General features: G+C 45.6%; 1 protein-coding gene across 3 annotated transcripts; it reads right to left on the bottom strand.

Moving 5' to 3' along the window:
• Positions 1 to 16,097: 16,097 nt before the first annotated feature.
• Positions 16,098 to 26,045, bottom strand: LOC123146390 (protein DETOXIFICATION 45, chloroplastic). Of its 3 annotated transcripts, none has more exons than XM_044566050.1 (14): positions 25,491 to 26,045; positions 24,940 to 25,064; positions 24,427 to 24,570; positions 24,206 to 24,327; positions 23,930 to 24,065; positions 23,493 to 23,589; positions 22,972 to 23,072; positions 22,232 to 22,395; positions 21,945 to 22,016; positions 21,697 to 21,813; positions 21,514 to 21,609; positions 21,302 to 21,423; positions 16,565 to 16,619; positions 16,098 to 16,391 (listed from the first exon to the last, which is right to left on the bottom strand). In XM_044566050.1, the coding sequence occupies exons 1-14, from the start codon at positions 25,898 to 25,900 to the stop codon at positions 16,365 to 16,367; spliced, it is 1,788 nt and encodes a 595-aa protein (XP_044421985.1). In that variant the 5' UTR covers positions 25,901 to 26,045; the 3' UTR covers positions 16,098 to 16,364. The 3 variants fall into 3 exon arrangements, with proteins under 3 accessions (XP_044421985.1, XP_044421986.1, XP_044421988.1); XM_044566051.1 differs by having other exon boundaries at positions 16,098 to 16,385; XM_044566053.1 differs by lacking the exons at positions 16,098 to 16,391; positions 16,565 to 16,619 and adding an exon at positions 16,679 to 17,915.
• Positions 26,046 to 26,900: the final 855 nt, after the last annotated feature.

The following is a 26,900-nucleotide window of genomic DNA, read 5'->3' as shown; positions in this document are numbered from 1 at the left end:
ACATGCCATCTTGCTGTAGGTATGCTTGTTTTGTCATGTATTGCTCTTTAGTGAGTGCATCAAGCTCACAAAGAGGCCTACATATTATTATTTCTGCCATGCTCTGTTTTCTGCTAAGTCTGAAACCTGATATCAAAACTTGCTATGTTTACATGCTTGCCATCATATCTTCTGGTCCGTTTTGGCCTATGGTCAGTAAGGGACTTTTGTCATATGCTTTGAGTAGATTCATGCCATGCTTTGTTTTCCCATGTTAAGCGCCTGTAGCATGTTCATATCATGCTCTGAACATTGCTACCTGATGTTATTTCTGTCATGTCCAGTAATTTCACTAAGTCTGTGAATCTGTTATTATTTTGCAATCTTGCCATGTCCTTTTGAGCATGTTCTAGTGATTTCTGGAGATAGCTCAGTGTTCATGTTTTGTTGTGCTTTACCTGTACATTATGACCATACCTTTTGTTTTCATGTTGAGTTGCTGTAGCATATTGTTTTGATGCTTGCTAGATGCCTAGTTGCTGTTTTGTGGCAGTATGTTGCTATGTATTCTTTGGAGTGTATGTGTTGCACCGTTGCTCCGTTTTGAGCATGCTCTATTTGAAACTTGCTTAGAATTGTATGTAGTTCCATATTATCATGTTGCATCCTTGTTTTGAGGTGTTTGCTTGATGTTTGTATGCATTTTGCATCAATGCCATGTTTAACTTGTTTTGCTCATATCTTCTAGGCCGTAGCTCCGAATCTAATGAACTTTATATGTAACTTGACTAGAATTTCGTGTAGATCATCATGGTGCTCTTTAACTTGCTGTTTAACAACTTCAACTTAATGCTTGTTCAGTTCTGGACCAATTTCGAAATTTGCTTATGAGGACTTACCGGAATTGTTATATGTTGTTTCCGGCCTCATTTAAACTTGCCTTGGTGTGTTGTTCTTGTATGCATCATCTTTTGTCATGAGTAGCTTCATATAGCCTTGTCATGCATCATTCTTGGTTGAGCATCATGCCTTGTTCATGTGTGGTGTGTTTACCTTGTTGTGTGCTTCTTCTCGATAGTTCCCGTGTCGTTGCGTTCGTGAGGATTCGTTCGTCTTCGTGGCTTCATCTTCTTCATGGATTCGTTCTTCTTCCTAGCGGGATTTCAGGCAAGATGACCGTCACCTTGGATCTCATTACTATCATTGCTATGCTAGTTGCTTCGTTCTATCGCTTTGATGCGTTACCTATTCACTTGCTCCTCAAGCCTCCCAATTTGCCATGAACCTCTAACCTTTGTCACCCTTCCTAGCAAACCATTGTTTGGCTATGTTACTGCTTTGCTCAGCCCCTCTTATAGCGTTGCTAGTTGCAGGTGAAGATGAAGATTGCTCCATGTTGGTTTATGTTTATGTTGGGATATCACAATATCTCTTATATTATTAATGCATCTATATTCTTGGTAAAGGGTGGAAGGCTTGGCCTTATGCCTGGTGTTTTGTTCCACTCTTGCCGCCCTAGATTCCGTCATACCGGTGTTATGTTCCCGGAGTTTGCGTTCCTTACGCGGTTGGGTGATTTATGGGACCCCCTTGACAGTTCGCCTTGAATAAAACTCTTCCAGCAAGGCCCAACCTTGGTTTTACCATTTGCTCAGCCTATTTCTTTTCCCTAGGGAGTCGCTCTCTCGAGGGTCATCTTATTTTACCCCCCCCGGGCCAGTGCTCCTCGGAGTGTTGGTCCAAACTAGAGCCACTTGCAGCGCCACCTCGGGGAAACTTGAGGTCTGGTTTTAGTTGTACGTAGTGTTCATCCGGTGTTGCCCTGAGAACGAGATATGTGCAGCTCCCATCAGGATGTCGGCGCATCGGGCGGCTTTGCTGGTTTTGTTTTACCATTGTTGAGATGTCTTGTAACCGGGATTCCGAGACTGATCGGGTCTTCCCGGGAGAAGGAATATCCTTCGTTGACCGTGAGAGCTTATAATGGGCTAAGTTGGGACACCCCTGCAGGGTTTTATCTTTCGAAAGCCGTGCCCGCGGTTATGTGGCAGATGGGAATTTGTTAATATCCGGTTGTAGAGAACTTGACACTTGACCTTAATTAAAACGCATCAACCGCGTGTGTAGCCGTGATGGTCTCTTCTCGGCGGAGTCCGGGAAGTGAACACGGTTTCTGAGTTATGTTTGACGTAAGTAGGAGTTCAGGATCACTTCTTGATCATTGCTAGTTTCACGACCGTTCCTTTGCTTCTCTTCTCGCTCTCATTTGCGTAAGTTAGCCACCATACATGCTTAGTCGCTGCTGCAACCTCACCACTTATCCTTTTCCTTTCCCCTTAAGCTTTGCTAGTCTTGATACCCATGGTAATGGGATTGCTGAGTCCTCGTGGCTCACAGATTACTACACCACCAGTTGCAGGTACAGGTTCTGCGATGATCATGACGCGAGAGCGATGTTTACTTGTTTGGAGTTCTTCTTCTGCTTCTTCTTCGATCAGGGGATAGGTTCCAGGTCGGCAGCCTGGGCTAGCAGGGTGGATGTCGTTTGAGTTTCTGTTTATGTTTCATCCGTAGTCGGATGTTGAGTTTATGTATGTTGTATTGATGTATTCTTGCGGCATTTGTATGCCTTGTATGTATCCCCAATTATTATATAATGTTGATGTAATGATATCCACCTTGCAAAAGCGTTTCAATATGCGGTTCTATCCTTGGTGGGGCCTTCGAGTCTCTTTAGGATAGTATCGCATATTGGGCGTGACAAGTTGGTATCAGAGCCTCGACCGACCCTAGGAGCCCCCTTGATTGATCGTGTAGTTTGGCCATTGTTGAGTCTAGAAGAAAACTTTTTCCGAGTCTAGTTATATCGGAGAGTAGGAATTCTTTTTACTCCTCAGCCCCTTTGTCGCTCTGGTGAGAAATATTGACGTAGGTGTTTTGAACTATTCCTCTTCCCTTTCAAATTTTTCTTCAGGATCACGTGGTTAGTTTTCGTTCGTTGCCCATTCTTTTTCAATCCGGCGCATTTCTCTTCGAATGTTTTCGGTCCTCGTCATCTTTTGCGAGATCAGTCCTCAGTTATTTCTCTTCCGATGTTGTTTCCTTGTCCGAAGTTGTCCTTGTTTTTCCCACCCGCCCACCCTTCTTCTTCTCAGAACCGGAGTTCGTAATCGAGTATCCATTCTACTCGTGCGAAATCTTTGCATTCTCTCCTCAATGATTTCAACCGGTGCTTTTCTCTTCAAAGTTATTCGTCGTTTTCCCCTTCCAAGTTGCCGTTGTTTTTTCCTGCCCTCCCACCCTTTTTATTCTCGGAGTCTGAGCCGCTATTCAAGCATCTATTTCATTCGTACGGAGCTTCTTCAGTCTTTCCTCAATTATTTCTACCGGTGAATTTTTGCCTCGTTCGACATCCTTCATCTCTTTTCTTGTCCGGTGGACACAATTCAAGTTTTTTTTTCGGTGTTGACTATGTTCTTTCCTCCGCTCAAATGTTTCCCGCTGCTCGTTCCCCTCTCGTCAGTTAATCGTTCCGGAGTGATGAAGACACCTCAGGAGATTCGTCTGTGTTCGAATTAATTCGAGGTTGTCACCTCATTCTAATATTTCAATTGTTCCGATGCATCATCTATCTGATCAACAATCCTTTTCTCAAGGGTGTTTCTTTTCGGTGGGCCCTAACCCACAGGTCTTTTCCCAGGATCTTACCTGACTCTTCTAATTTTCCGGAGATATTCTCAAATCCTTTTCGAAGTCTGACGTAAGAATGAATTTCATCAGTCAGATGCCTTTCCAAGATCAATTTCAAATTATTTTCATTGTTAACCATAGCAATATTAGGTTCAACTTTGATTTTTTCAGGTGGTCTAGGTGCTCTAATATTACTTTTATTAACCACAGTTGAAGCTTTAGCATGATCCTTTGTTCTAACAGGAAAAGGTGGTTTCTCAATATAAGCAGTAGGAATAATAGGATCAACATTATAAGTAATAGTTTCTTCTTCAACTTTAATTGGTTCAACTACTTTAACTTCAATGGGAGAATGATATTTAAAACACTTCTCCTTGGGGATATCAACATGAGTAGCAAATGATTCACAGAAAGAAGCTACTATCTCAGAGTCAAGTCCATATTTAGTGCTAAATGCATGAAAAGCATCGGTATCCATAAAAGATTTAACACAATCAAACTTAAGGTATATACCTGACTCATTACCTTTGTCGAGATCCCAATCTTCAGAATTGTGATTAATTCTTTCCAATAAATCCCATTGGAATTCAATAGTCTTATTCATATAAGAGCCAGCACAAGAAGTATCGAGTATGGATTGATCATTATGAGAAAGCCGAGCATAAAAGTTCTGAATAATAATTTCTCTTGAGAGCTCATGATTGGGGCATGAATATCACATTGACTTCAGCCTCCTCCAAGCTTGAGCGATACTTTCTCCTTCACGAGGCCAAAAATTATATATATAATTTCGATCATGATGAACAAGATGCATAGGATAAAACTTATGATGAAATTCCAATTTCAATCGGTTGTAGTTCCATGATCCAGTATCATCACATAGCCTATACCATGTCAATTCCTTTCCCTTCAAAGATAAAGGGAAGACCTTCTTCTTGACAAAATCCTCTGGGATACCTGCAAGCTTAAATAATCCACAAACTTCATCCACATAGATTAGGGTGTAAATCGGGATGCAATGTTCCATCTCCTGCATAAGGATTAGCTAGCAGTTTCTCTACCATACCCAAAGGAATTTCAAAGTAAATATTTTCAGTAGGTGCAATAGGTTGAGGAGCAACTCTTTGTTCCTCCGGTCGGGGTGAAGATACCCCGAACAAACCTCTCAAAGGATTATTTTCCATAGTAACAAGTGACAGTAAATTTCAGCACACTATATAAATGTTTCCTTACCTAATTCCACTTACCAAAGGCACTCCACTCCCCGGCAACGGCGCCAGAAAAGAGTCTTGATGACCTACAAGTATAGGGGATCTATCATAGTCCTTTCAATAAGTAAGAGTGTCGAACCCAACGAGGAGCAGAAGGAAATGACAAGCGGTTTTCAGCAAGGTTTTCTCTGCAAGCACTGAAATTATCGGTAACAGATAGTTATGTGATAGTATAATTCGTAACGGGTAACAAGTAACAAAAACAAACAAGGTGTAGCAAGGTGTCCCAATCGTTTTTGTAGAAAAGGACAAGCCTGTACATATTCTTATATAAAGCAAAAAGCTCCTGAGGACACATGGGAATTACTGTCAGGCTAGTTTTCATCATGCTCATATGATTCGTGTTCGGTACTTTGATAACTTGATATGTGGGTAGACCGGTGCTTGGGTGATGTCCTTCCTTGGACAAGCCTCACACTTATAATTAACCACTCTCGCAAGCATCTGCAACTACGAAAGAAGTATTAAGATAAATCTAACCATAGCATGAAACATAGGGATCCAAATCAGCCCCTTACGAAGCAACGCATAAACTAAGGTTTAAGCTTCTGTCACTCTAGCAACCCATCATCTACTTATTACTTCCCAATGCCTTCCCCCAGGCCCAAATAATGTTGAAGTGTCATGTAGTCGATGTTCACATAACACTACTAGAGGAAAGACAACATACATCTCATCAAAATATCGAACGAATACCAAATTCACATGATTACTTATAACAAGACTTATCCCATGTCCTCAGGAACAAAAGTAACTACTCACAAAGCATATTCATGTTCATGATCATAGGTGTATTGAATAGCATTAAGGATCCGAACATATGATCTTCCACCGAATAAACCAACTAGCATCAACGACACGGAGTAATCAACACTACTAGCAACCCACAGGTACCAATCTGAGGTTTTGAGACAAAGATCGGTTAAAAGAGATGAACTAGTGTTTGAGAGGAGATGGTGCTGGTGAAGATGTTGATGGAGATTGACCGCCTCTCGATGAGAGGATCGTTGGTGATGACGATGGCTTCGATTTCCCCCTCACGGAGGGAAGTATCCCCGGCAGAACAGCCCTGCCGGAGCTCTAGATTGGTTTTGCCCAGGTTCTGCCTCGAGATGGCGGCGCTTCGTCCCAAAAACCTCCTTCTGATTTTTTTTCCAGGTCAAAACACATTGATATAGCAGAAGATGGACTCCGGGGGGCTACCAGGGGGGCCACAAGGTAGGGGGGCATGCCCAGGGGGTAGGGCGCGCCCCCACCCTTGTGGATGGTTGGTGGCCCCCCTCTGGTGCTTCTTTCGCCCAATATTTTTTATATATTCCAAAAATATGCTCCGTGAAGTTTCACGACTTTTGGAGTTGTGCAGAATAGGTATCTCAGATTTGCTCCTTTTCCAGTCTAGAATTCCAGCTGTCGGCATTCTCCCTCTTCATGTAAACCTTGTAAAATAAGAGAGAAAAGGCATAAGTATTGTGACATAATGTGTAATAACAGCCCATAATGCAATAAATATCGATATAAAAGCATCATGCAAAATGGACGTATCAGTCATCGAGGGTGATTCCTCCTTCACCACTCCCGATACGACTATGTTGTGCAACCCCTCAAGTGGGAACCTCGAGGGTGATTCCTCTTAGTTCGTCTTGACGGTCACATCGAGTGGAATCCATCGAGGGTGATTCCTTAGGTTTTCCACCTTGATGTTTTGGACACACGGTTACCTTGACTTTACTTCAGTTCCTTGTGAAAGGCGGGCGGGCCCGGAGAGCGCCCACGGGAGTTACGATGGCGGCTGGATGTTTAGCGGTGTCACCCAGGAGGGGGTGGTAGCTCCGGACTTGTCCCGACAGCCATCCCTTCTTTTAATAATGCACTAACAGGTTTGGGTAATTTGATCTGAGTTGGCCACTGGCCTATACGCACTAATCGCCACGCGAGAATAGTAATGGGCATCGGCGTCGTAGTATCAGCCGAAGCTCTGTCAAACGTCCAATTCAGCATTGTGACACGATTGAATCGTGCCATCCATCCGGGGTGGTGCTGGTATCCACCCTGCACACCATGACACGGAGTGCAACGGGCGATGGGCCCAAGACCCCCGAGAACTTGGGATGTAGACTGGCGGGGACCTCTCTGCTGAGCCTAGGTAGGGCTGCGACGTGTTGATCTTCCGAGGCCGGGCATTGACCCATAAAAGTGTGTCCGGCCAGACATGATCGAGCATGTAGGGTAATGTGGTGCACCCCTGCAAGGAAGTTATCTATTCGCATAGTCGTGTCCACGGTAATGGATGCTCGGAGATGTATCCCGATCTATTATAACTAGAAATGGATACTTGAGACATGAGATTGATATGTTTGCTCCGGGATTGCTTTCTCGCAGGGAGTCGAGGAAGGATCTCTGGGCGATATTGTTACAACATGCTTGTTAATTATAAATTGCTATTCTTTACTCTTCTAAGTGTTGCAAGATGGTGGTTCTCAGAAGATCCTAGTCTCCGATAGGCTAGGCATTTCCCCTCTATTCCGGCATTCTGAAGTTCAGTCCACAGTTACAGCAAATTCATTTGATACTGATGCATACTTAGTCTAGATCTGATGCTTGCGTGTACTTTGAATGAGTACTCACGGTTGCTTTGCACCCCCTTTCCCCCTCCTTCTTCCTTTCCGATTGTTGCGACCAGATGGCGGACCCCAGGAGCTAGAAGCCACTATTGATGGCTACTACAACCCAGACAGTGCCTACTACTATGTGGAGACCGCCGACGACTAGGAGTAGCTAGGAGGTCCTAGGCAGGAGGCCTTCCTCTTTGATGGTTGGTGTTTGTGCTAGCCTTCTTAAGGCAAAACTTGTTTAACTTATGTCTGTACTCAGATATCGTTGCTTCCGCTGACTCGTTTGTATTTGAGCTTCTATATTCGAGCCCTAGAGGCCACTGGCTTGTAATATGAAGCTTGTATTATTTCAATTTGTGTTTAGAGTTGTGTTGTGATATCTTCTCGTAAGTCCCTGATCTTGGTCGTATACATTTGCGTGCATGATTAGTGTACGGTCAAATCGGGGGCGTCACACCCATCCATGCAATGCATGGGACTGGCGCGTCCCCGCCTAGATCGCCCCCGCCCGAGCCGGCTGGGTCATCCACCCATACTGACCCGTCTTCGCCAGCTAGTGCGCCCTTGGCTGGGTTGCGGTCGCCACCTGGGCCTTCCCCAGCTGGGTCGCTTTCACCGGTTGGGCCACCTCTGGCTAGGACGCCTTCACATATTGCCTCGCCTCCACCTGAGGCTCTGTCACCAGTTGGGCTATCCATGCTGCTCTCGCCTACTAGGTTGTTTGAGCCGGCGTCACCACTCGCAACGCTTGTGCCGTCGCCACCACCTGTTGCATCTCCTGTACATCCACCATCGCCACCACCTGTTCCAGCTTGTGTGGTCTCGAGCCTCATACCCGCAGTCGGAGTGGCATCGTCTGTCCAAAAGAACATACTGATGGCACGGTTTCCTGGCTTTCCACTTGTATGGTTCATGTAGTTTCGGATCCTACTTCTAGCCATTATCAAGCTCCTATGAGTATTCCATACTGGCGGGCTGCTATGGAACAAGAGTATCATGCTCTTATTCACAACAAAACATGGCGTTTGGTTCCTCCTCCTCCTGAGGTTAATATCATTGACTCCAAATGGGTGTTTAAGGTAAAGTAACATTCTGATGGCTCCATTGAGTGCTACAAGGCCCGTCTGGTTGCTAAAGGTTTCAAACAACGACATGGCCTTGACTATGAGGATACTTTCAGTCCAGTTGTCAAGCCCACCACCATTCGCCTCTTACTGTCCTTGGCAGTTACTCATGATGGTCTCTTAGACAATTGGATGTCCAAAATGCATTTCTTCATGGTGTGTTAGAGGAGGAAGTTTACATGAGGCAACCACCAGGTTTTGTTGATTCGAATTATCCACATCATCTTCTTCGCTTGGACAAAGCACTATAACAAGGCAATACGCGGTGCCAGGGGTGATCTAACGCAGGGATAGGTGATACTGGCGAAGGGGGAAAACATCCGGGAAAGTATTCCCGGTGTTTGACCTTTTTTTGGTCAGATGAAACAGAGGGGCGGTTGCATGTTCGCTATGCTAAGGGCATGTGCCAGACGAACGGAAGGCATATTTGGAATCGTCATATTTTTCTGATCATTTTTCATATATATAAATTATTTTCATCCGAGTTAGTATGAATTAGTTATGATTTTCCGAAGTTATTCGATTTTCTGAAATTGTTTTAATACGAGTTTGACTAAGTCAATTTGACTGGTCAAATAGAGAAAGGATGGCCCGCATGTCATAGGTTGTATATCTAAACAAATAAGTAAAACTAACCTAATTAAATGGGACCTACATGTCATAGGGTAGCAACTAATTTAACTTTTTTTTTGAGACACAAAAAACTAATTTAACTAGTACTACTAATTAGCCCCTAATCTAACCTACTCCTAATTAACTGGGCCGGCCATTGGGGAAGTACAGAGGCAGCGGCTATGCCAGGCCTCGGCTGTGCTTGCCATGGGCTAGCACGCACGAGGCACAAGCCAGGGCGGCCATGCCCAACAGCAGCAGCAATAATAGGGAGCAGCAGCAGCAAGCAGAGCAGAGTAGTGGTAGGAGCAGCAACGCAGCGCAAGGAGCAGCAGGGACGCGCTAGGTGGCGGTGGGCGATGGCCGGCGAGCAGCGGCAGGCGGAGGCGAGGCCAGGGGCGGGCGCGCGGCAGCAGCAGTATGCCGCAGCAGCAGCTCGCGCACGCACGTACGTACGCATACGCGAATGCACGAGCTCGGATGTGCTCGAGGACGGCAGACGACGACCGAATCGAGGCGGAGGAAGGGGGGATCCGGAGGAGTTGCTCACTGCGATTCCATTGGCGCGCTCGGGGAGGGTCGGGGTGGACCGGAGAGGCGGTGGTGATGGCGAGACGGCGACGGCGACGGCCGGACGAAGAAGACCAAGACTGCGTCGGCTACGTAGCTCCCCGCCTCGTTCCAATGTGAAGAGGACATGGCTGCTATAGGCTGGGGGGCGGCGGATGGCTGCCACCGCGGCCATGGCGCCGTGGATGGCTACCACGGCCCCTATGTCTCCTGTAGCGAGGGGAAGGGGACGAGTGGGAGTGGCTGGGCCATTTTGCTAAATGGGCCAAGTGGCCCAGGAGATTAGGTTTCTTTTCTTTTTATTAGTATTTTCCCTTTTTTTTACTCTGTTTTCTTCTTTAGCTACTGTTTTGTAGTTAGTTTCGGTACTAAATGATTTTACTTAAATGTGAAAAGTATCACCTAAATTCTAGACATTATTTTTTGGCTAGTCCAACAAGTTTCAACTACTTGAATATTTTTCATATCTATTTAAATTAGATTGTTTCAATAAAAACCTTATGGGTCAGTTTTAAAAATGTTTTAGGGGCACTTGTATTTTTTTTAAAGGTTAAATCTTACATGAAAATTAGCTAGCGAATATTTTCAACCCAACCTACATTATTATGGGTCAGTTTTATTATTTTCAACCCAACTTACATGAAAATTACCTTTTGTAAGTTGCACTAGGTAGGTAGGTGATGCACGTAGGTGTAGGTGTAGGAAGGCTGTCAAAGTAAAAGAGAATTTCAAACGGCAGTAATGCAAATACTATGTACGTACGCACGGGGGACAGAGAAAGAGCAAATTAAAATCAAACCGTGTGCGTACGTAATGTATGTATGTATGTATGTATGTATGTATGTATGTATGTATATCTATATACGGACAGTACGTGTTATATATACATTTATATCATCATGTCAAAAGAGGACAAGAAATTACTACAAGATGAAACTCTAAAGTGCATCAACGGTAGATATCATCTGTTCCTTCCAAGAGCTTGTGTATGTATATCTATATACGGACAGTAGGTGTTATATATACATTTATATCATCATGTGAACAGAGGACAAGAAATTACTACAAGATGAAACTCTAAAGTGCATCAACACAGTAGATATCATCTGTTCCATCCTTCCAAGAGCTTGTTGAGCGCCCGGCCCCTGGATCGGTGCGGTGGAGATCAATAACCTGCTCTCTATCCTCTCTTCTCGTAGCAATTGCAAGTACTGTTGACTCTGTTTCAGAAGAGAAGAAATCAGTCCCCTAGTTTGTTTATTTAAGATCAGAGCAGAGCAGAGAGAGATCAGAGAGAGAGCAGAGCAGAGAGAGATCAGAGAGCAGAGAGGCAAGGCAATACCACATGGTCTGGCCGTAAATCCGTGTTCTGCTGTACAATGTTCTTGCATTCACCAATCTGTCCCACGATGAATGGAGGATCTCCCAGAAGTTCATAGGGCAGGTTGCCTATGGTTGGCCTTGGCGGGACAAGCCCCTCTGCAGGTGTGGCCCTCCTCCCCCGCATCCTGGCGGTGTACGAGGACTCTGGAGCCGCTCGTACCGCCACGGGCACCACAGATTTGTTGCGCGGCACCACAGAGAAGGGTGCCGGCGGTCTTGGACTTGGAGGGGGCACCTCCTCAGGCGCAGGCGGTCTTGGTCTTGGAGCCCCAATCCTGCGAGCGCGGGGAAGAACTCCTGGAGCCCGATCAGGAAGAACAGCTCCTGTTCCTGGTGGAGGAGGAGGAGGCGTACTGGGTCGCCCATGTCGCTTCTTGGGCGGCGATCCAGTATGAGAGGAGGAGGCGTACTGGGTCGCCGTTGTCGCCCCGGTCCCGGTCCCGTACTGGTGGTGCTGGAGGGGAGCCTCGGCGTAAGGCTGCGCCACCGCCCCGGTCCCGTACTGGTGGTGCTGGAGGGGAGCCTCCGGGTGCTTCTGCTGCGCTTGAACGCCGAATCCCCATCCGCCGCCCTGCTGGTACTGGGTCTGCTGGAGCGGCGGCGGGAAGCCTTGATTCTGCTGCCGCGCCGCCGGGTTGTACCGTCCGGGTCCCCACTCGCCGGCGTGCTGCAGGTGCTGGTACGGTAACTGGTGGAGGTGCGGCTCCTGGTAGCGGTACCACTGGTCCTCAGGCGGCCACGGTGGACCACCATACGGAGGAGGAGGCGGGCCGCCCGCCATGGCTGCGCGCGCGCGGATCAAACTTCGCTCCGGCCGGGGAGAAGAGGGTTCTTGGTTTCTTGGCGCTCCGGCCGGCGACGGGGAGAAGAGGAGGAGGAGCCAAGCCGGAGGCTGTTCTGTTGGTTGAGACGGTTACCTTCGGGCGCCAAGCCGGAGTATTTCAAGTGCCGTCGCCTTTCGCTGGCCGGGTTTGCGACCATATGGGCCTAGAAAATCCATCCATCGGCCCGCGCAAGTTTTTTTTCCTTTTTTTTTCTTTTTTGAAGGATCGGCCCGCGCAAGTTAGATCTCCCGTGCAGGCTATTTGTTTTTTTGAGGGATTCTTTCTTTATTCAAACACAAGTTCAAGGTAATCGTTACAATATCTATCATGATATCATGTGGTTGAATGGAAGAAAAAAAATTGCATCCTTAGGTTATCATTTTTTTTCCTCGAAACCAAGGCTCCTGGTGCGCTGGGTTGTGGGTGTCACTAGCTGCTACTGTGTCTGCTTACTATGTGGGCTCTCAACATTGGTAAGTCGCTGCCCAAGTCTCCCAGAGTTCCAGTCTCTCATTGCAGCCAGCCTTCCTCTTTGCTCGCTCGGGCGGGCGGGGAGAAACTACCGTAACCGCCGGCCAGCTACGAGCATTTATTAATATATCCACCCCTCAAAAAGGAGTTTACATTATTATATTATAATTAATTAATCAATCTGGCTGGGTATCCAGACGGATCCTTGTGGGTCCCATGCGTATCCACAGAAATTCGGTAGCCGCCGCGCGTGCACATCAACATGAAATCCTGCAGCTAGGAGGGGTTTCTTCTTCCCCGTCCTTCTCCTTCATGTGCATTCAAATCAATCTTGCAAGCACCTTAGTTAGGTTTTGATAATGGTTATTATGCATGCACTTCGTACAAGATTTGGTAGAAGCGCGGTCTTAGGCCTCTTCCGATACAATGAAATAAATGTGGAAGCCCCATGTACGCGCAACAAGGCCTTTGACAACAAGGTCGTCTAGTCTAGGAGAAAGGAGACGACCTCACAAACGGAGGGATCGGAGCGCAACACCCCTGATGGTGGAATCACTAGTACATAATCGGGCATTAGAGGTGGTTTTCGTACATGGAGTGGCGGCGGTTCCCTATTCCGCCTCAAAGCCTGCATAGCTAATATACTCCACACAACGACAGCTAGCGCTTGTAGAAACTGCCTTCAACATCACCAACAACACATACGCTTTCGTATTTATAACCGCTTCCAATGTTCTATGTGCCGCTACATTATGTATGTGGATCTAGTTATTTCCTACTAGGTCCCTGCTAATGATAGTGAAATGAAACACTATAGCAAAAAAAAGTACAAAGACAACAAAAATTTGCTTGCCGCCAACCGTACATCATCTGCATGATACACAAAGATCATCAATGGATGCAAATAATATACACAGTTGACCTTCCAGCTATCTTTAGCCATACTGCAATGTATTAGAGAAGATCATACACCCCCGCCTGGCAATGGAAGTCGTCATTAGATGGTGTGATTTATATCTCTAAAGCACACAACTAAGCATCTATTTTTCCTATGCAATGCAGCTAAATTACCGCTACATGTCAGAAAAATGAGCAAGTTATTGAAAATGCAATGCGAGCTAAATCCATGTAGCGGGTATACATTACCACTCTCCAATGAAGTGGAACTACTTTGCGTTTTACAGAGGAGATAAACCAGATAAGTGTTAGATAATGATCTTGGAAAGAACTAACAATCGACCCAATGTACTAACATGGCACGGGATGACCGGAACTCCACAATGATGACTAATTGGACGAATATTATCAAGTTCTTTGGCCCACTCAACCCAACCAGACCTGCACCTTTGCCTACTTCACGATTGCTCTTCTCTCTGAGCACAATCTTGGAGTAATCATCCTCTGCCTCCTCCCTACTCTTAAACCTTTTACAGCGGCTGTTCTTATGACCGTCCACTTGTTTACGACATGTATGTCATGAATCATAGACTTGTAGATACCTCTCTAAGTACACCACATAACACTTCATCTACCAAGACAGAGAAGTTGAAGTCGTTTTCATTTTACAAAGAAGATTAAGAAGTTGTAGTGTGGACAGAACTTGAAGTAGCAGGAGCACCACTTGCAGTCATGGATTCTCTAATCACCACCCCATCTGCTCCTCCAAAGCCATCACGAATATGATTTATGACCTCCTTACAATCTGATGCAATGTAAGGTGTTGCATCCCCAGATCCTCCGTCAATGCTAAATCTTCTCTGCATGCTATGGCTTCAAGTACCGTCGGTGAAACAAGTCCCTGAATGACCTGTATAGCCGAGCCCATGTATATGTACCATTTCTGTTGCGGCAAATAGTTTTGGATGAGTGGATGGAGCATGTGATGGTTGGCGTGGATATGATCTTTGCTGTAGTTTATCGATCACGTATTTGTCTACTTATTTAGCCTTTTAGGCCCAAGCCTACGTACCAGGGCAGCAGACCACGACCACAAATTCACTCCACCGGCCCACTACGCACCAGCGACACAGCCCCCAACGGTCCTACCTCACACATGCATGCGAGCAATGAAGGGAAATCCCTATTTTGCTGCCCGTTGCGGCAAATTGTCGCCCCATCACACAGGCAGCCGCACTAGCGAACCGACTGGGCCGGCCCATTTAACCAGTTTGTTCGTTCCTGTTTTGGAACTTTTTTTTCTCCCGTTTATACTTTTTCTTTTATCTGTTTTCCTGTTTCTTTTTTTTTCTTTTCTTTTCCGTTTTCAAATTTAATTTACTTTTCTTTTTTTTCTTAATTTTGTTCAAAAATTATTCACATTCTTTTTCCTTCATTGCTCGCAGATCAGAGTCCATCGGTAAATCGGCACGTCTGCACGCAAGAATCCACCAGGGAGAGAGAGAAAGAGAGAGAGAGAGAGAGAGAGAGAGAGAGACGGGAGGCTTGAATCATCAGGGTGCACAGGAACACACCGTGGACGGGCGCACCCACCCATGGCTTGCCATTTTGGTGCAAAGTGTTGGACGCATGCCACTGACTGGCACCCGTCTGAATATTTGAGTGGTGTTGTCTGTACTGTGGGTGTGCCCGTTTGGCGGTGTCCGCCACGGCCGCTACAAATGCATCGTCCGCCACAACCTCCACGCCCAACGCCTCCACCCGGCCAACCGTTTATTGAGCTTCTCTTCCTTTGCGGCCTTCGCTTTGACGCGACGAGTTTGCCGTGTAGCCGAGCTGATCTTTCGCGCGGGCGTGATGCTCGGATCCTTCGGCACCCCGGCCGGCTCCATCTTCGACAAGTTCTCCAACGGTTTCATGCATTGGCGACGGAAGAAAGGAGAGGGTGGGAGAAAAGGGCAGAAATTGGGCGGAGAGCGGCGGATGTTGAAAGAAGAGAGTGGAGGATTTTGACGTGAAAACAATGCGCGCTGCTACAAAAGCACGAGCTCGGCCTTCCTTTTTTATTATGTTGTCAATTACTCCATGTGTCCCATAATATGAGTGTTTCTGACACTACACTAGAGCGAAAAGCTCTTATATTATGGGACGGAGTGAGCAGCTTTTAAGAAATCTGTCAAATGGCCATGCATCATAAAATGGCAAAGAGACCAAGTTGATGGTCAATTTCATACCGACACTCTACTGCATGGTAGTCGTCCATGACTAAACCCATGTCAAGGCCAGATCTACCTTCAACTAACTGAAATCTATGCCTTACGCCTTACAAATAATAATAATTGGTTGATGACATTATATACACACCATATCATCTTCCTGAATCATAAAACAAAGCAAGACATGTGCACTCTCTGCAACATAGATAAACGAAAGAAACCAGACACATCACGAGCACAAGCACGGCTTGGTGTTGCAAATCCAAATCACCATCCTCCCCCTGTTTCCACTCTTCATTTTCCTCGTTTTGAGTGGTGCCGTAGCCTAAATAGACCATAAAAACCAAGACAATATGGAGCTTCTCCGCGAATGAAATGAGAAGAATAGCCATAGGGGAACCAACAACAGTAACATTCTGAAACCCGGGATGCAACACAAGCAAGCATATACTACAACTCACATTTCTTCCATACTTTCCATATCATTAGAAATGCATGCTCATAATTAGCTAGAACAAACAAATAAATGAATAAACTGCATGCTGGCAACATCAAATGAAATAATCCTCCTCCTCCTCCTCTTATTTACATACACACACACACACAAAAGTGACAATCCTCTTAGCTTAGCAGCTTGTTGGTTTAGCTTGTGCTTCTTCATTCCTCAACTGCATCTGCCCATGCAGCTCTCCCTGCGCTGGCTCGACATGAATTCTTATGATGCAAGTGGCTGCGCCTGCAACTGTAATATTCAATTCAAACACACCTGGCCCGGCCCCACGGATCATAACAATAATTTGATGTGAAGAAGAAAAAACCCATTCTTATAAGCCAGTACTGTATCAAAGAGCTACATATCCTCCTTTTGCAAAATAATCTTGTATGGAAGACGAGAACTAATAATAGTTAACAAACCTTGGTTTCTGGTTCCTCGTGCAAAAAGGACCAAGGTCCTGATTTCCATAGCAACCTGACATTTGTCCAGCGGTTTGCAGTGAGATGAGAGCATCACATCAATGGAAAAAGGATTTTTTTTTTTGCTGGGAAGTACCGATCATATTCAAGAAAATGAAGAATTTTTCAGGTACCCACACAGGCGCTCCCAGGTCCCAATTCACATGACATTAATTTCTCTTATCAGGCAGCATGGTGAAACAATGAAATACTTCACATGCTATCTGACGGATCACGGCCCAAGATGCAAGGCGCTCTGAAATAAGCCCTTGATTCAAGACGCCATACAAACATTTCACACAAATGAAGTCGCGATGACAGGTGGAGGCTCTAACGCAGTTACATGAGAGGCAGTAGGGAAAAAAAACATATGCTAGGCCTTCGGGACTTGTCTATTTTCTAGTAATTCTGGTATAGTTCAGTTAGAATCTGGCACTATTTCTGTAGCAATGTGCTGGCACCACTATACCATTACATATTAGTACTTCACAAGAAGAAAAATATAGCAATCATATTGTTATTAAGTGCAAAGTACAGTGGTAGTAAACAATTTCTGCCCAGAAAAGACCACCCGCCCTGAAAGCCAAATACAAAAGTCCTTCAGGTTTATCCGACAGAACCCGCGGTCCAGTCGTCTCCTCCACTGGTCAGCTCCACCACACAGCTCTCCCGCGACTCCGGCGACGTCGCGTAGCTCGAGCACACCGCACTGCCGCGCAGCTCCACCGCAACGCCGGCGACGTCGCGTAGCTCCACTACTCCCCCCGCGCAGCTCCACTGCTCCCCCCGCACCTCCACCGCTCCCCTTTCCGCATCCCTAAATTTCCAAACTTTTCCCCCATCCCCTTCCGCAAATCCGGCACTTGCTGCCCGTCGATTCGCCGCCCCCACCACAAATCCTGGCCACCGTCGAGAGGGGAGAGCAGGAGGAGAAAAAGGTCACCGGCGCCTGCCTGGAGGGACCAGACGAGTGGCAGCGGGCGGTGGCGATGCACGGCGCGGTCAGGGTCAACCACAACAAGCTTTCGCGGGTCACTGGAGAGGCGTCCGTGGCGGAGCTCGTCGGCGTCTTGTATGCCAGCGCGTCGAACCCGACAACGCGTCCGCCGCCTCGTGTCCTGGGGCGGGCGGCCACATCTACAAGGGCGCCTCCGCGTCCGCCGTGCTAGGCCACCTGGCCGGCAGCAAAAGCTGGCACCAGGACGACGACGGCAGTAAAATTGAAGAATTGCAGGAGGTCAGCCGTCCACATCCCTCCTCTGTTGGTGAAGCATCATGGATTCATTCTTCTTCAGACCTTGTTTGTTTCTTTCTGCTTGAATGAATGGAGTACAGTACAAGTTCAGGAAGAAGGGACATTTTTTGCAATTGTGAACTCTCAATGCTCAAGTCTGGAAGTGTTTACAAATTCAAAGAGTTCACATGACTACTGGTCAAATACTCTAATGTATTTAGTGTAAATCTAGTCTGAAACTAGTAGAGCTCTTGGTGATTTACAAATTCAGTTTAAATAAAAATCTGGGACATGACTACTGATCATGTATGCAAGATGTTGCTACTGGATGAGCACAAGAACTACTCAGTAGATTTTGATGTACTCCTGATCATGTATGCAAGATGTTGCTACTGGATGCATGGATGCATGACTGGGACATGACTACCCAGTAGATTATGACACCTGATAATGACAGTAAACTGTTAACAAATTACAGTTTACTGTCATTATCAGTTTTACTGTCCATTTTAGCCTAGCATTCAGTTATCTTTTCACCCTTTTTTCTGTCCATTCAGTTATATTTTCAGTAGGAAAATCTGTGTAACAAATTACAGTTTACTGTCATTATCAGTTTACTGTCCATTTTTATTTTGATTTTACTGTATGTATCTTAACTGAATCTTAACTGAAATTTGACCATGTCTTGTTCCTTTCTTGCTTGCTTGCTTCTTTTGGTGTGGATTTTGCTTGCTTCTTCTGTAGGATGTTGTATCAGGACAGTAGACACACTAACAAGCCACTACTGATGAAACTAAGATCTGCTTGAAGTTTGGAGTATATGTTTTCTTTGCTAATTTTCAATAAGTTAGCACAAATTCAGTTTTAATCCAAATTATTCAAATAAATCCAAATATTTTAAATTAATTCAAATAACTAAAATTAATCCAAATCAATTCAAACTGAAAATAAGCTGTCAAAACTGAAAGAAATTGGACTACTGAAGATCTGCTTGTACTGTCATTTTTCTGTTTGAATTGTGCACCAAAAGAAACTGTTGCCAATCAGTTAGTACCATAATTATTGACACGGAGTATTTAGGACAATCCATGAGGTTTTCTTAGATGCAAAAAAGTTCTGTTTGTTGTGTGCATCACAAATTCAGTTTTAGTTCCAGTGAAGTTTCCTGTCCTTAGGTTTATTCTTATCAGAAACAAATTCAACTAACCAAATTAGTGGTTGTCTATCATTTTGGTATTGCCTAGGTGACTGGGTATATAATGGAAATAAACTGAAAAAGAAGAAAAAAATGCATTCTTCTTATAAATGAGTGTAGCTGCAAATGTACAGTAGTGTGCATATCTTTGAAACATCTTGGAAAATATGCAGAGTAGCTGTTGATGTTGATCTCCAGCATGTATGCAGAGTGGTTGTTTACTGAATTTTAGGAGTAAACTGACTGAAGCAAATTTTAGAATGACTGAACTTTCAGCCAAGTTTGTTTCTGAACAGTACTGACATGGAGCGGTGTAGTGGCCCTGAAGTGACCAAAATTTTCAGATTATTCTGACCAAATTTTAGGAGTTTATATACAAGGATTAGACAAGGCATACACAAGGGCATGACACAGTTTGGCATGGTACAGCTTGACCAGCCACAGGACCAGATCAGTTAACCTACTCCTTTTAGGCTGCATCAATGTATAGATCTTTTAACTGAATTTTAACAGTCTGGTGATGTTTTCACTAAACAAAGACATTTTACAGAAGTTGCTGACAAAATATTTACATGTACACCATGGTACCATAACAAGGATATACGCACAAAATATTTTTCCCTCTTCCACAAAGTCCTGATGGACTAGTGAAACATGGAAATCTTAACAAGTGCAGTGTCCAGAAATCTGTAAAGCCAACTCCCTAATTGTTCATCTTTGTATGCTCACATGACAGTCTGTACCATAACATGCAACGCAATCTTCAGAAAGAAAATGAGGACTGTACATTTAGTACGTTAGGTTATCAACTCTTGTTCACTGAATTCTGCTCAAGGAATCATTGCTGTTTAACAAATGTAGGTGAAAGTTGGGCCCCTTTCAGTTTCCCCCATGGGTTTTGGAACATGGGCATGGGGCAACCAGCTGCTTTGGGGCTACCAGGAAAGCATGGATAGTGAACTGCAGGAGTGTTTCAATTTGGCTCTGAAGAATGGCATAAACCTTTTCGACACCGCCGACTCTTATGGAACTGGGAAGTTGAATGGCCAAAGCGAAAGGCTGCTCGGCAAATTTATCCGCGATTGCCAAGGTTTGGATTATTGGATAGCATATGCTCAAAATGAATTCAGCAACTATGAACTGACGCTTGTTCCCTCATTTGATCATCATTTGATCATCTTTGGAGTATTTGCAAACAAGGTAAAGCAATCCAAGATCAGCTAGGGGCAATTGCTTAAATTTACTCAAGGCCTTGCTATTAATTGAAAGCTTTTAGTTAACAGTAAATCAATTTCACAAATTGTCAGGTAGCAGTACTCTGATGGAGTACCTTCTTCAGAGTGCAAATAGCACCAGCAGCAGCAGTCACGGCGGCAGCAGTCACGGCGGCAGTCAACAGCAACAACAACAACACGGCACGGATCAGCAACAGCAGCACAGGCAGAGGAGCAGTAGCATCAACACGGGAAGAGGAGCAGCAGCAGCACGGGCTAGCTCCACCGGCGGCAGGGGAGAAGCAGAGGAGAAACAGCCGTGCGGGCACGCAGGCAGAGAAGGAGCACCACGGCGGCGCGTGGGAGCTCGACAAGGACTCGCGGGAGACCACGGAGGACGCGCGCTATCTCCTGTCCACCAGATCGTGGAGGCCGGCTCCGGCAATGCCCGTAGGTGGATCACGGCGGGAGGGATCGCGGTGGCGCACGGGAGGCAGCTCAAGGTGGCCTTGCGGGAGCACGAGGAAAACTCGCGGGAGCTCGAGGACGATGAGAGGGAGCTCCTGCTCCACTGGATCGTGGTGGGAAATTCCGGCGAGGCCCGCAGGTAATCGCCGCGGGAGGGGATCGCGGCGGCGCAGGTCTGGGCGGCGGTGGCCGAGCAAGTACTTGGAGACGGCGGCGGCGTTGAAGGTACGTGGCGACGGAGGCGGAACACTTCCTGGTGGGCGGCAAATCGCGCAGCTTGGCGGCGCCGGCCCCTGGAGACGCACGGGCGACGGTGGAGGAAGAAGACGGGGGTGGCGGGACTTGTTTGTGATTGTTTTGAAACTACGAGGGCTTTTTTATAAAATTGGCAATGAACTACGCCTGCGACATGAATTACGGGACGGAGGGAGTAAGAGAAAGCAGTTGCATGATGGCTATGAGCACGGAGCATCACACTATATCCAGTTACAGGAAAAGTAAACAAATTGCTGCAGTATCATATATACATGTATGCTTTGCACAGGTGTAATGTAACGGAACAAGAAACAAGAAGCATAATTAATCACCTCAGGATGCCTGCGGCCATGCGCAATCCCATGAGTGTTGTCAAACCAGCCCAAACTCCGGCCAGGCCAAAGACACGTGGAGCATATAACAAGACCAACGATGATATCACCCCAACCACGATCTGTGGAATCCAGACAAAATCAAGAAATCCATGACCAATAGGAAGAAAGAAACATCTATATATGAAGCTGGTCGGAACTTGTTCCCATACCGTAGCTTGAGCGACATAGTCAAAATCTGAGACGCCATAATGGAGGCCATCAAAGATGAATGCCAAGGCATTAACTGGTTGACTCGCACAGACAAACTGAAACGAAAGTTTTTTTTTCAGAATAAGGCTAGATATGGTGTGCCGTGTACGTAACAATTAAGTAGCAAAGTAGGAAAGGCGTACCAATGCACAGGAGCTCACAACCGCTAGGACCTGAGGGTCATTGGTAAATAGCTTTGCTATACTGCCAAATGAGATATACAGGCCAACTGCCAAAGCTAACCCGCTAGCTAGTCCTATCTGCAATGGACAATAATTTAATTGGTGTTTTCTATCAACAGAAGAGACAACAATTGCATCCCCAAGAATATAATAACTGTATCCATGCAAATAAATTTAACTTCACAATGCAGAGGAGAAGTATGTATCACCTGCAGAGAAAACATCGCAACCTTCTGGACCCTTTTGTAGTCCAGTATGGCATAAGAGCTTGCTATCAGAGCCTAAGAAATGCAAGCAAAGTTAGCCTGCACTTATGGAACAGATAAATCATGACAAGATCCTTCAGTTAGAGAAAGGATATTTGTATTTAATAGTTCAAATTATGATGATGCATTTAGTAGTATGTCGTGTAAGGTTCTGTATAATTTTTTAACGACAGCTGCAAAAGGAAGCTGGTCTAAAAGTAGGGATGATTTCTATGGCTCGAAATACATACCTGGGCAGAAACTGCTAAAGCGTCTGCAAGCAAAGATACAGCAAGCCATACTTGCAAACAAATCTGATGAGCAGCCATAGCCGTTGGGCCTTGTCGAGCAGCCATTGATGTACCGATGGTCATAGTTAACAGAATTGAGAGGGTTCGTCCCAATAGCATGCCACCTTAGCATTTCAAGAAAACAGAGATTGTAAAATCAAAGCTGCAAGTGAACAGAGAAAAAAAGGGAAGAAAAAGAAAACGGAGAAAAATAGCACAGGCGCATTAGTGCAAGCAAAGATGGCATGCAATCTCTAAATAATATCGGCGTAACAAGATACAGTATCATTGCCCATTGCTCAGCGGTCAGATAATGTATCATGAGAAGATACAGTACGAGAGCTTTATCAATAACAAGTTGGCCTTCTTATCTGACAAACAAACCGGAAGTGGCTATATCTTCTTTCTTTTGAATTGTCAGGAGTATTATGTACTTTGACTAGAGCTGGGCCAAACTAAATGAAAAATGAAGCCATAAACAGAAATTTCGGGAGGACAAACTTCTATAGAAGGACCCAAATAGCCTGCAGGTTTTGCCCAAGAAAAACTCGGAATTCGCTGGAAAAAAATCAGATTGCGGTAAACTGCACTCTGAATGTACAAAATCCATACTCTGAAGGCCAACAGAAACATATCTAAAGAACTTTTTCAGTAGCCTAAGTCCACAACTGACCAATGAACAAGTAGGATCATAGACTCACCAGATTTTAAATATCCACCGAACTCTAACTGGTCCACCCTTGGAGGAAGCAGAACAGCTCTTTTACTTAGAGACCACATAAGCAAAATGGCAATAATGTACCTACATCGTAAACCATATAACAGGTGAGGTTCCCAACAGCTCTAACTGGTCCATCCTGTGTTTGTTCCAATTAAGACTACGAAAAAAGGTGAGGCTCCCAACAGCCCAGTATTATGAGTACTACACTTCAAGGGAAAATCTGACATGCGTAATCATATAACTAATAAACTGCATGCCACAATATCAGTAGGTTTGCTAACAGCCAATAATCTCATAGTACTGCATATGTTTGTCACAATTTGGATGTATCCAGATAAGGAAAAAAAAGGTAAGTTGCAAGTTGAACAGCAAGTGTTATTTCCTTTGATTATTTCAGAAACATATAGGAACCAAACTGGGAGAGACATTTGCTGGTATATGTCGAATTGACTTCAATAATTCTCTTCAACTCAGATTACACCGAGCTAATAGAAAACTTACTGGGATGCGACTGTAGAAATTGCGGCTCCTGTTATACCAAGCTTAAAACCATATATAAGTAGCGGAAGAAGGGCCACGGCTGAAAGATTGCCCAAACCTACAGTTGTTTTAAATAATCAGTAAGTCTGCAAGAAAGGAGACTTTTTTACATTAGATAACTGTATGGAATGCTTCCAATTCAAACGAGACTTACTTACAGACAGCATCAATGTGCAAATCTGTGAATGATAAACTATTCATGGGTTTTGCATTGGAAAGTGGAACATAAACACAAAAAATGCAGTACTGGCATGTTACTGCAAAATATTTGCTAGGTCTAAAACAGGAACATATCATCAAATTAGGGGGACACCACCATTATCTGCATCAAAAAGTACCTTTTGCACTCACAACTAGTGAGAACACAATGCCAATCAGCAAAAGATGATGGTGGTTACCTATAAAAAGTACAGGAGTCTTGGTATCCTTGAATCCACGGAAGATACCCTGCACTGCTAACATAATCACATTTGCAGGTGCTCCTAAGGCTCTCAGCGAAAGAAAGAGTCGTGCAGATTTATACATGGGAGAGACCTGTGTAAGAACTAAACTTGAGCTTTCTGCTAACAGGTACAAGTGGATGAAATGCACTACTCTGAATCCAGTTAAAGATCCTAATAATACGCAACAAAAAAAAGAGGGGAAGGAAATCATCATGATATAAACATACATACAGGTGACACGCCCATTAGTTTAAGAAACAATCCTGATCCTAGGAACAATGCCAATGCTTCGATTGTACCAATAGCAGCAGCTAAAACCAAAGCAGAAGACACAGATGGCAGCTCCAGTTTGCCTGCAACGGACGCAGAGAGTTTAAGTTTCATTGTCTGAAAAAGCAGAGTTACACATAAACTTAAATATTTATTCATCAATCAGATGATATTGCTGTTACCTGAAGTAGAATGCTTGCTAGCATTCTTGGAAATATCCTCAGCCACAAATGAGGTTGCTATGCTCAGCAAGGGAATGTTGAAAATCTTGGATAGAATGTTGAAAATAGCGACACCAATACCAGCAGACGCTAGCTCCAGGGCACCTTGAGAACATAATGCCAAGATTGAGCGAGAGAATAACCAACAACTTGCTTTAACGCAGCAGGGATGTCTACAAGATACATTAGCAATGTAGGCAGTAACATTCCTACGGCTTCCCATATGAGCTAATACCAATCTGAATGCTGTAGTGTTTCACTGTAGTAGAAGAGCCTTAATTATGGTGATAGATAAATAAAGGTTTTAGCACTTTACTGCTAAACTGACATGATATTGTGATGTGCAGCTGTAAATTCCATGTTTAAAAGAATATATATGTTGTTCAAGAAAGTAAGCATGCAGGGTAATCTCCATATGTTAATCTGCTATGCCATTGCCAGCACATAGACAAGTTGAAGGAATTGAGTACCAACCTAATTTGCCGATGTATGCGGTCTCCATGAGTTGCGCCATGGGGTCGATGGCCTGGCCCAAGACTGCAGGCAGGGCTAGAAGAATGAGGTCGATGCCGACAGTCCCAGGATAAAGGCCGCTGCCGCTGCGTATTTGTGCGATTGTTGTTGTTGTTGTTATGTTAGATAGACGAAAAGGCAGAAACATATATACATTGCTTATGATGGATGCAGAAAGAAAATGTAAAGATTAATAATGTAATGTAGTGTAGAGAAGTAAGGAAGGAAGGAAACTGGACAGTGGGCTGCAACTAATAACTATAATGTAGAGTAGATGATGATGATATTCAGTTAGTTAGTTAGTTCCTTTGAGCATATATAATATAATAATTAATTAATGAGTTAAGCAGACGGTATGTTATTAGAAAGTAACTGGTCCTAAGCTAGTGTGTAGTATGAATAACAAGTGAGAAGAATCTCAAGATATGGAAACAGAGTAGTGCTAGTAGGCAGTAGCAGTGAAAGCGAAAGAGAGCAGTGGGAAGGGAAGGGAATGAATGAATGAATCTTACAGCAAGAGAGCATTGTCCTCCTCCTCCTCCTCCTCCTCCTCCTCCTCCTTCTTGGAAAGAGAAAGAGCAGCATCCTCTTGGAAAGGGGGCAGAGGCAGCGCGTGGAGCCTAGGGGGAATTGCTGTGCCGGTGCGCCGGCTTGTGAAATCCAAGAGCCCAGGAAGAGGAAGCAGGAGGCGCTCGGCCTGCGTGGGGATGATGGTGGTTCCACTTCCCAGCCTGGATAGGGATAGGGATAGGGATGGCCATCTGTTTGGGGAGGAGGAAGAAGAAGCAGAAGCAGAAGCAGAAGCGGCGCCCGGTGCTCTCCTAGCCCTGCTGCTGCTGCTGCTGCTGCTCCGTGGCCATCCAGAAGGAGAGGGGCATAGCAGCGCCGGCTGGCCGGAGACGAGCGCTCTCTGTATCCCCATCCGCTCCGCTCAACCTCTCTCTTTGTACAGTACAGAGCGGCGGCTTGCCGGAGATGGCTGGCGGTGGCGGTGGCGGGGGGAAGAGGAGGAGAAACAGAGAGAGGATAATTTTTTTTACTTTTTTTTTAATTCATTCAGAGGATGGATAATGATGATGACACCTATGGGCCGCCCATCTCATCCCTCCCCCCCTCTCTCTCTCACTCCATCCATCCAGTGGGCGGGCCGGCCCAAGAAGAACGCCAACGAGTGGCCCGGCCCAACATAGCCCACTAATGAATGATACCATATCCTCAGTGTGTGTATTGGGATGGGATGGACTATACCTGGCCATCTGTCGGGCCGGGCCTACCAAAGCCCGATGCAAAACAAACCCATGCTCGAGCCCGGCCCATCACGCTAAAAGCCCGCCGGGCCTCGGGTCTCTTCGTTAACGCGCGAATACGATGGGCCCGGGCCCGGCCGTCGGGCTTGAAATCTATGTCCGAGCCCGGCCCATGGACAAGGTCAGGCCGGGTTGCCCATGGCCAGGTCTAGGATGGACCCACATGAATAAAAGCATTAGTGAATCTCCAACCCAATCACGTGTCGGCGCCGCACACCCCTTACGCAATTTCAGCGCCCAGCCCTGGTGTGACCATCTAATGCCATGTCATCTTCTGGTACGCCATGGTGACGGCGGGCAGACGGGGTCTTGGGTCTTGAGGTCGCCGGGTCCGAGACGAGCTCACCTACGAGCCGTGGCATTACACAAGTGTGGGGAAAGGGGGGATGGGGCGGCTAATCAGGTGACGCACTTGTGGTCATTCATGAACGCGGGTAGCAGTGGCGGAGCTTAGTGCATTGTTGTGGGATGTGCCCCTCCCCCCCTGCGATGAGCACATGCAGGCGTAAATAATTTAGGAATAGAGCTTGGATTATGAAAGTTTGTATGTTTGGGCCCCCACTAGCCTATATATTCTGTTTGCCCGCCCCCCCCCCCCCCCAAGATCTTGGTCAA

Source organism: Triticum aestivum, chromosome 6D (genome assembly GCF_018294505.1).
Source record: "Triticum aestivum cultivar Chinese Spring chromosome 6D, IWGSC CS RefSeq v2.1, whole genome shotgun sequence".
In the NCBI taxonomy this organism is placed as follows: Eukaryota; Viridiplantae; Streptophyta; class Magnoliopsida; order Poales; family Poaceae; genus Triticum; species Triticum aestivum.
This window is presented reverse-complemented; position numbering and strand designations above follow the sequence as displayed.

Coding starts and splice junctions, on each gene's coding strand:
- LOC123146390 (XM_044566050.1), bottom strand. CDS start 25,900: ATGGGGATACAGAGAGCGCTCGTCTCCGGCCAGCCGGCGCTGCTATGC. Junction 23,590..23,929: donor GACTCCTGTACTTTTTATAG/GTAACCACCATC, acceptor AAACAACTGTAG/GTTTGGGCAATCTTTCAGCC. Junction 21,610..21,696: donor TTGTGAGCTCCTGTGCATTG/GTACGCCTTTCC, acceptor CTTTCGTTTCAG/TTTGTCTGTGCGAGTCAACC.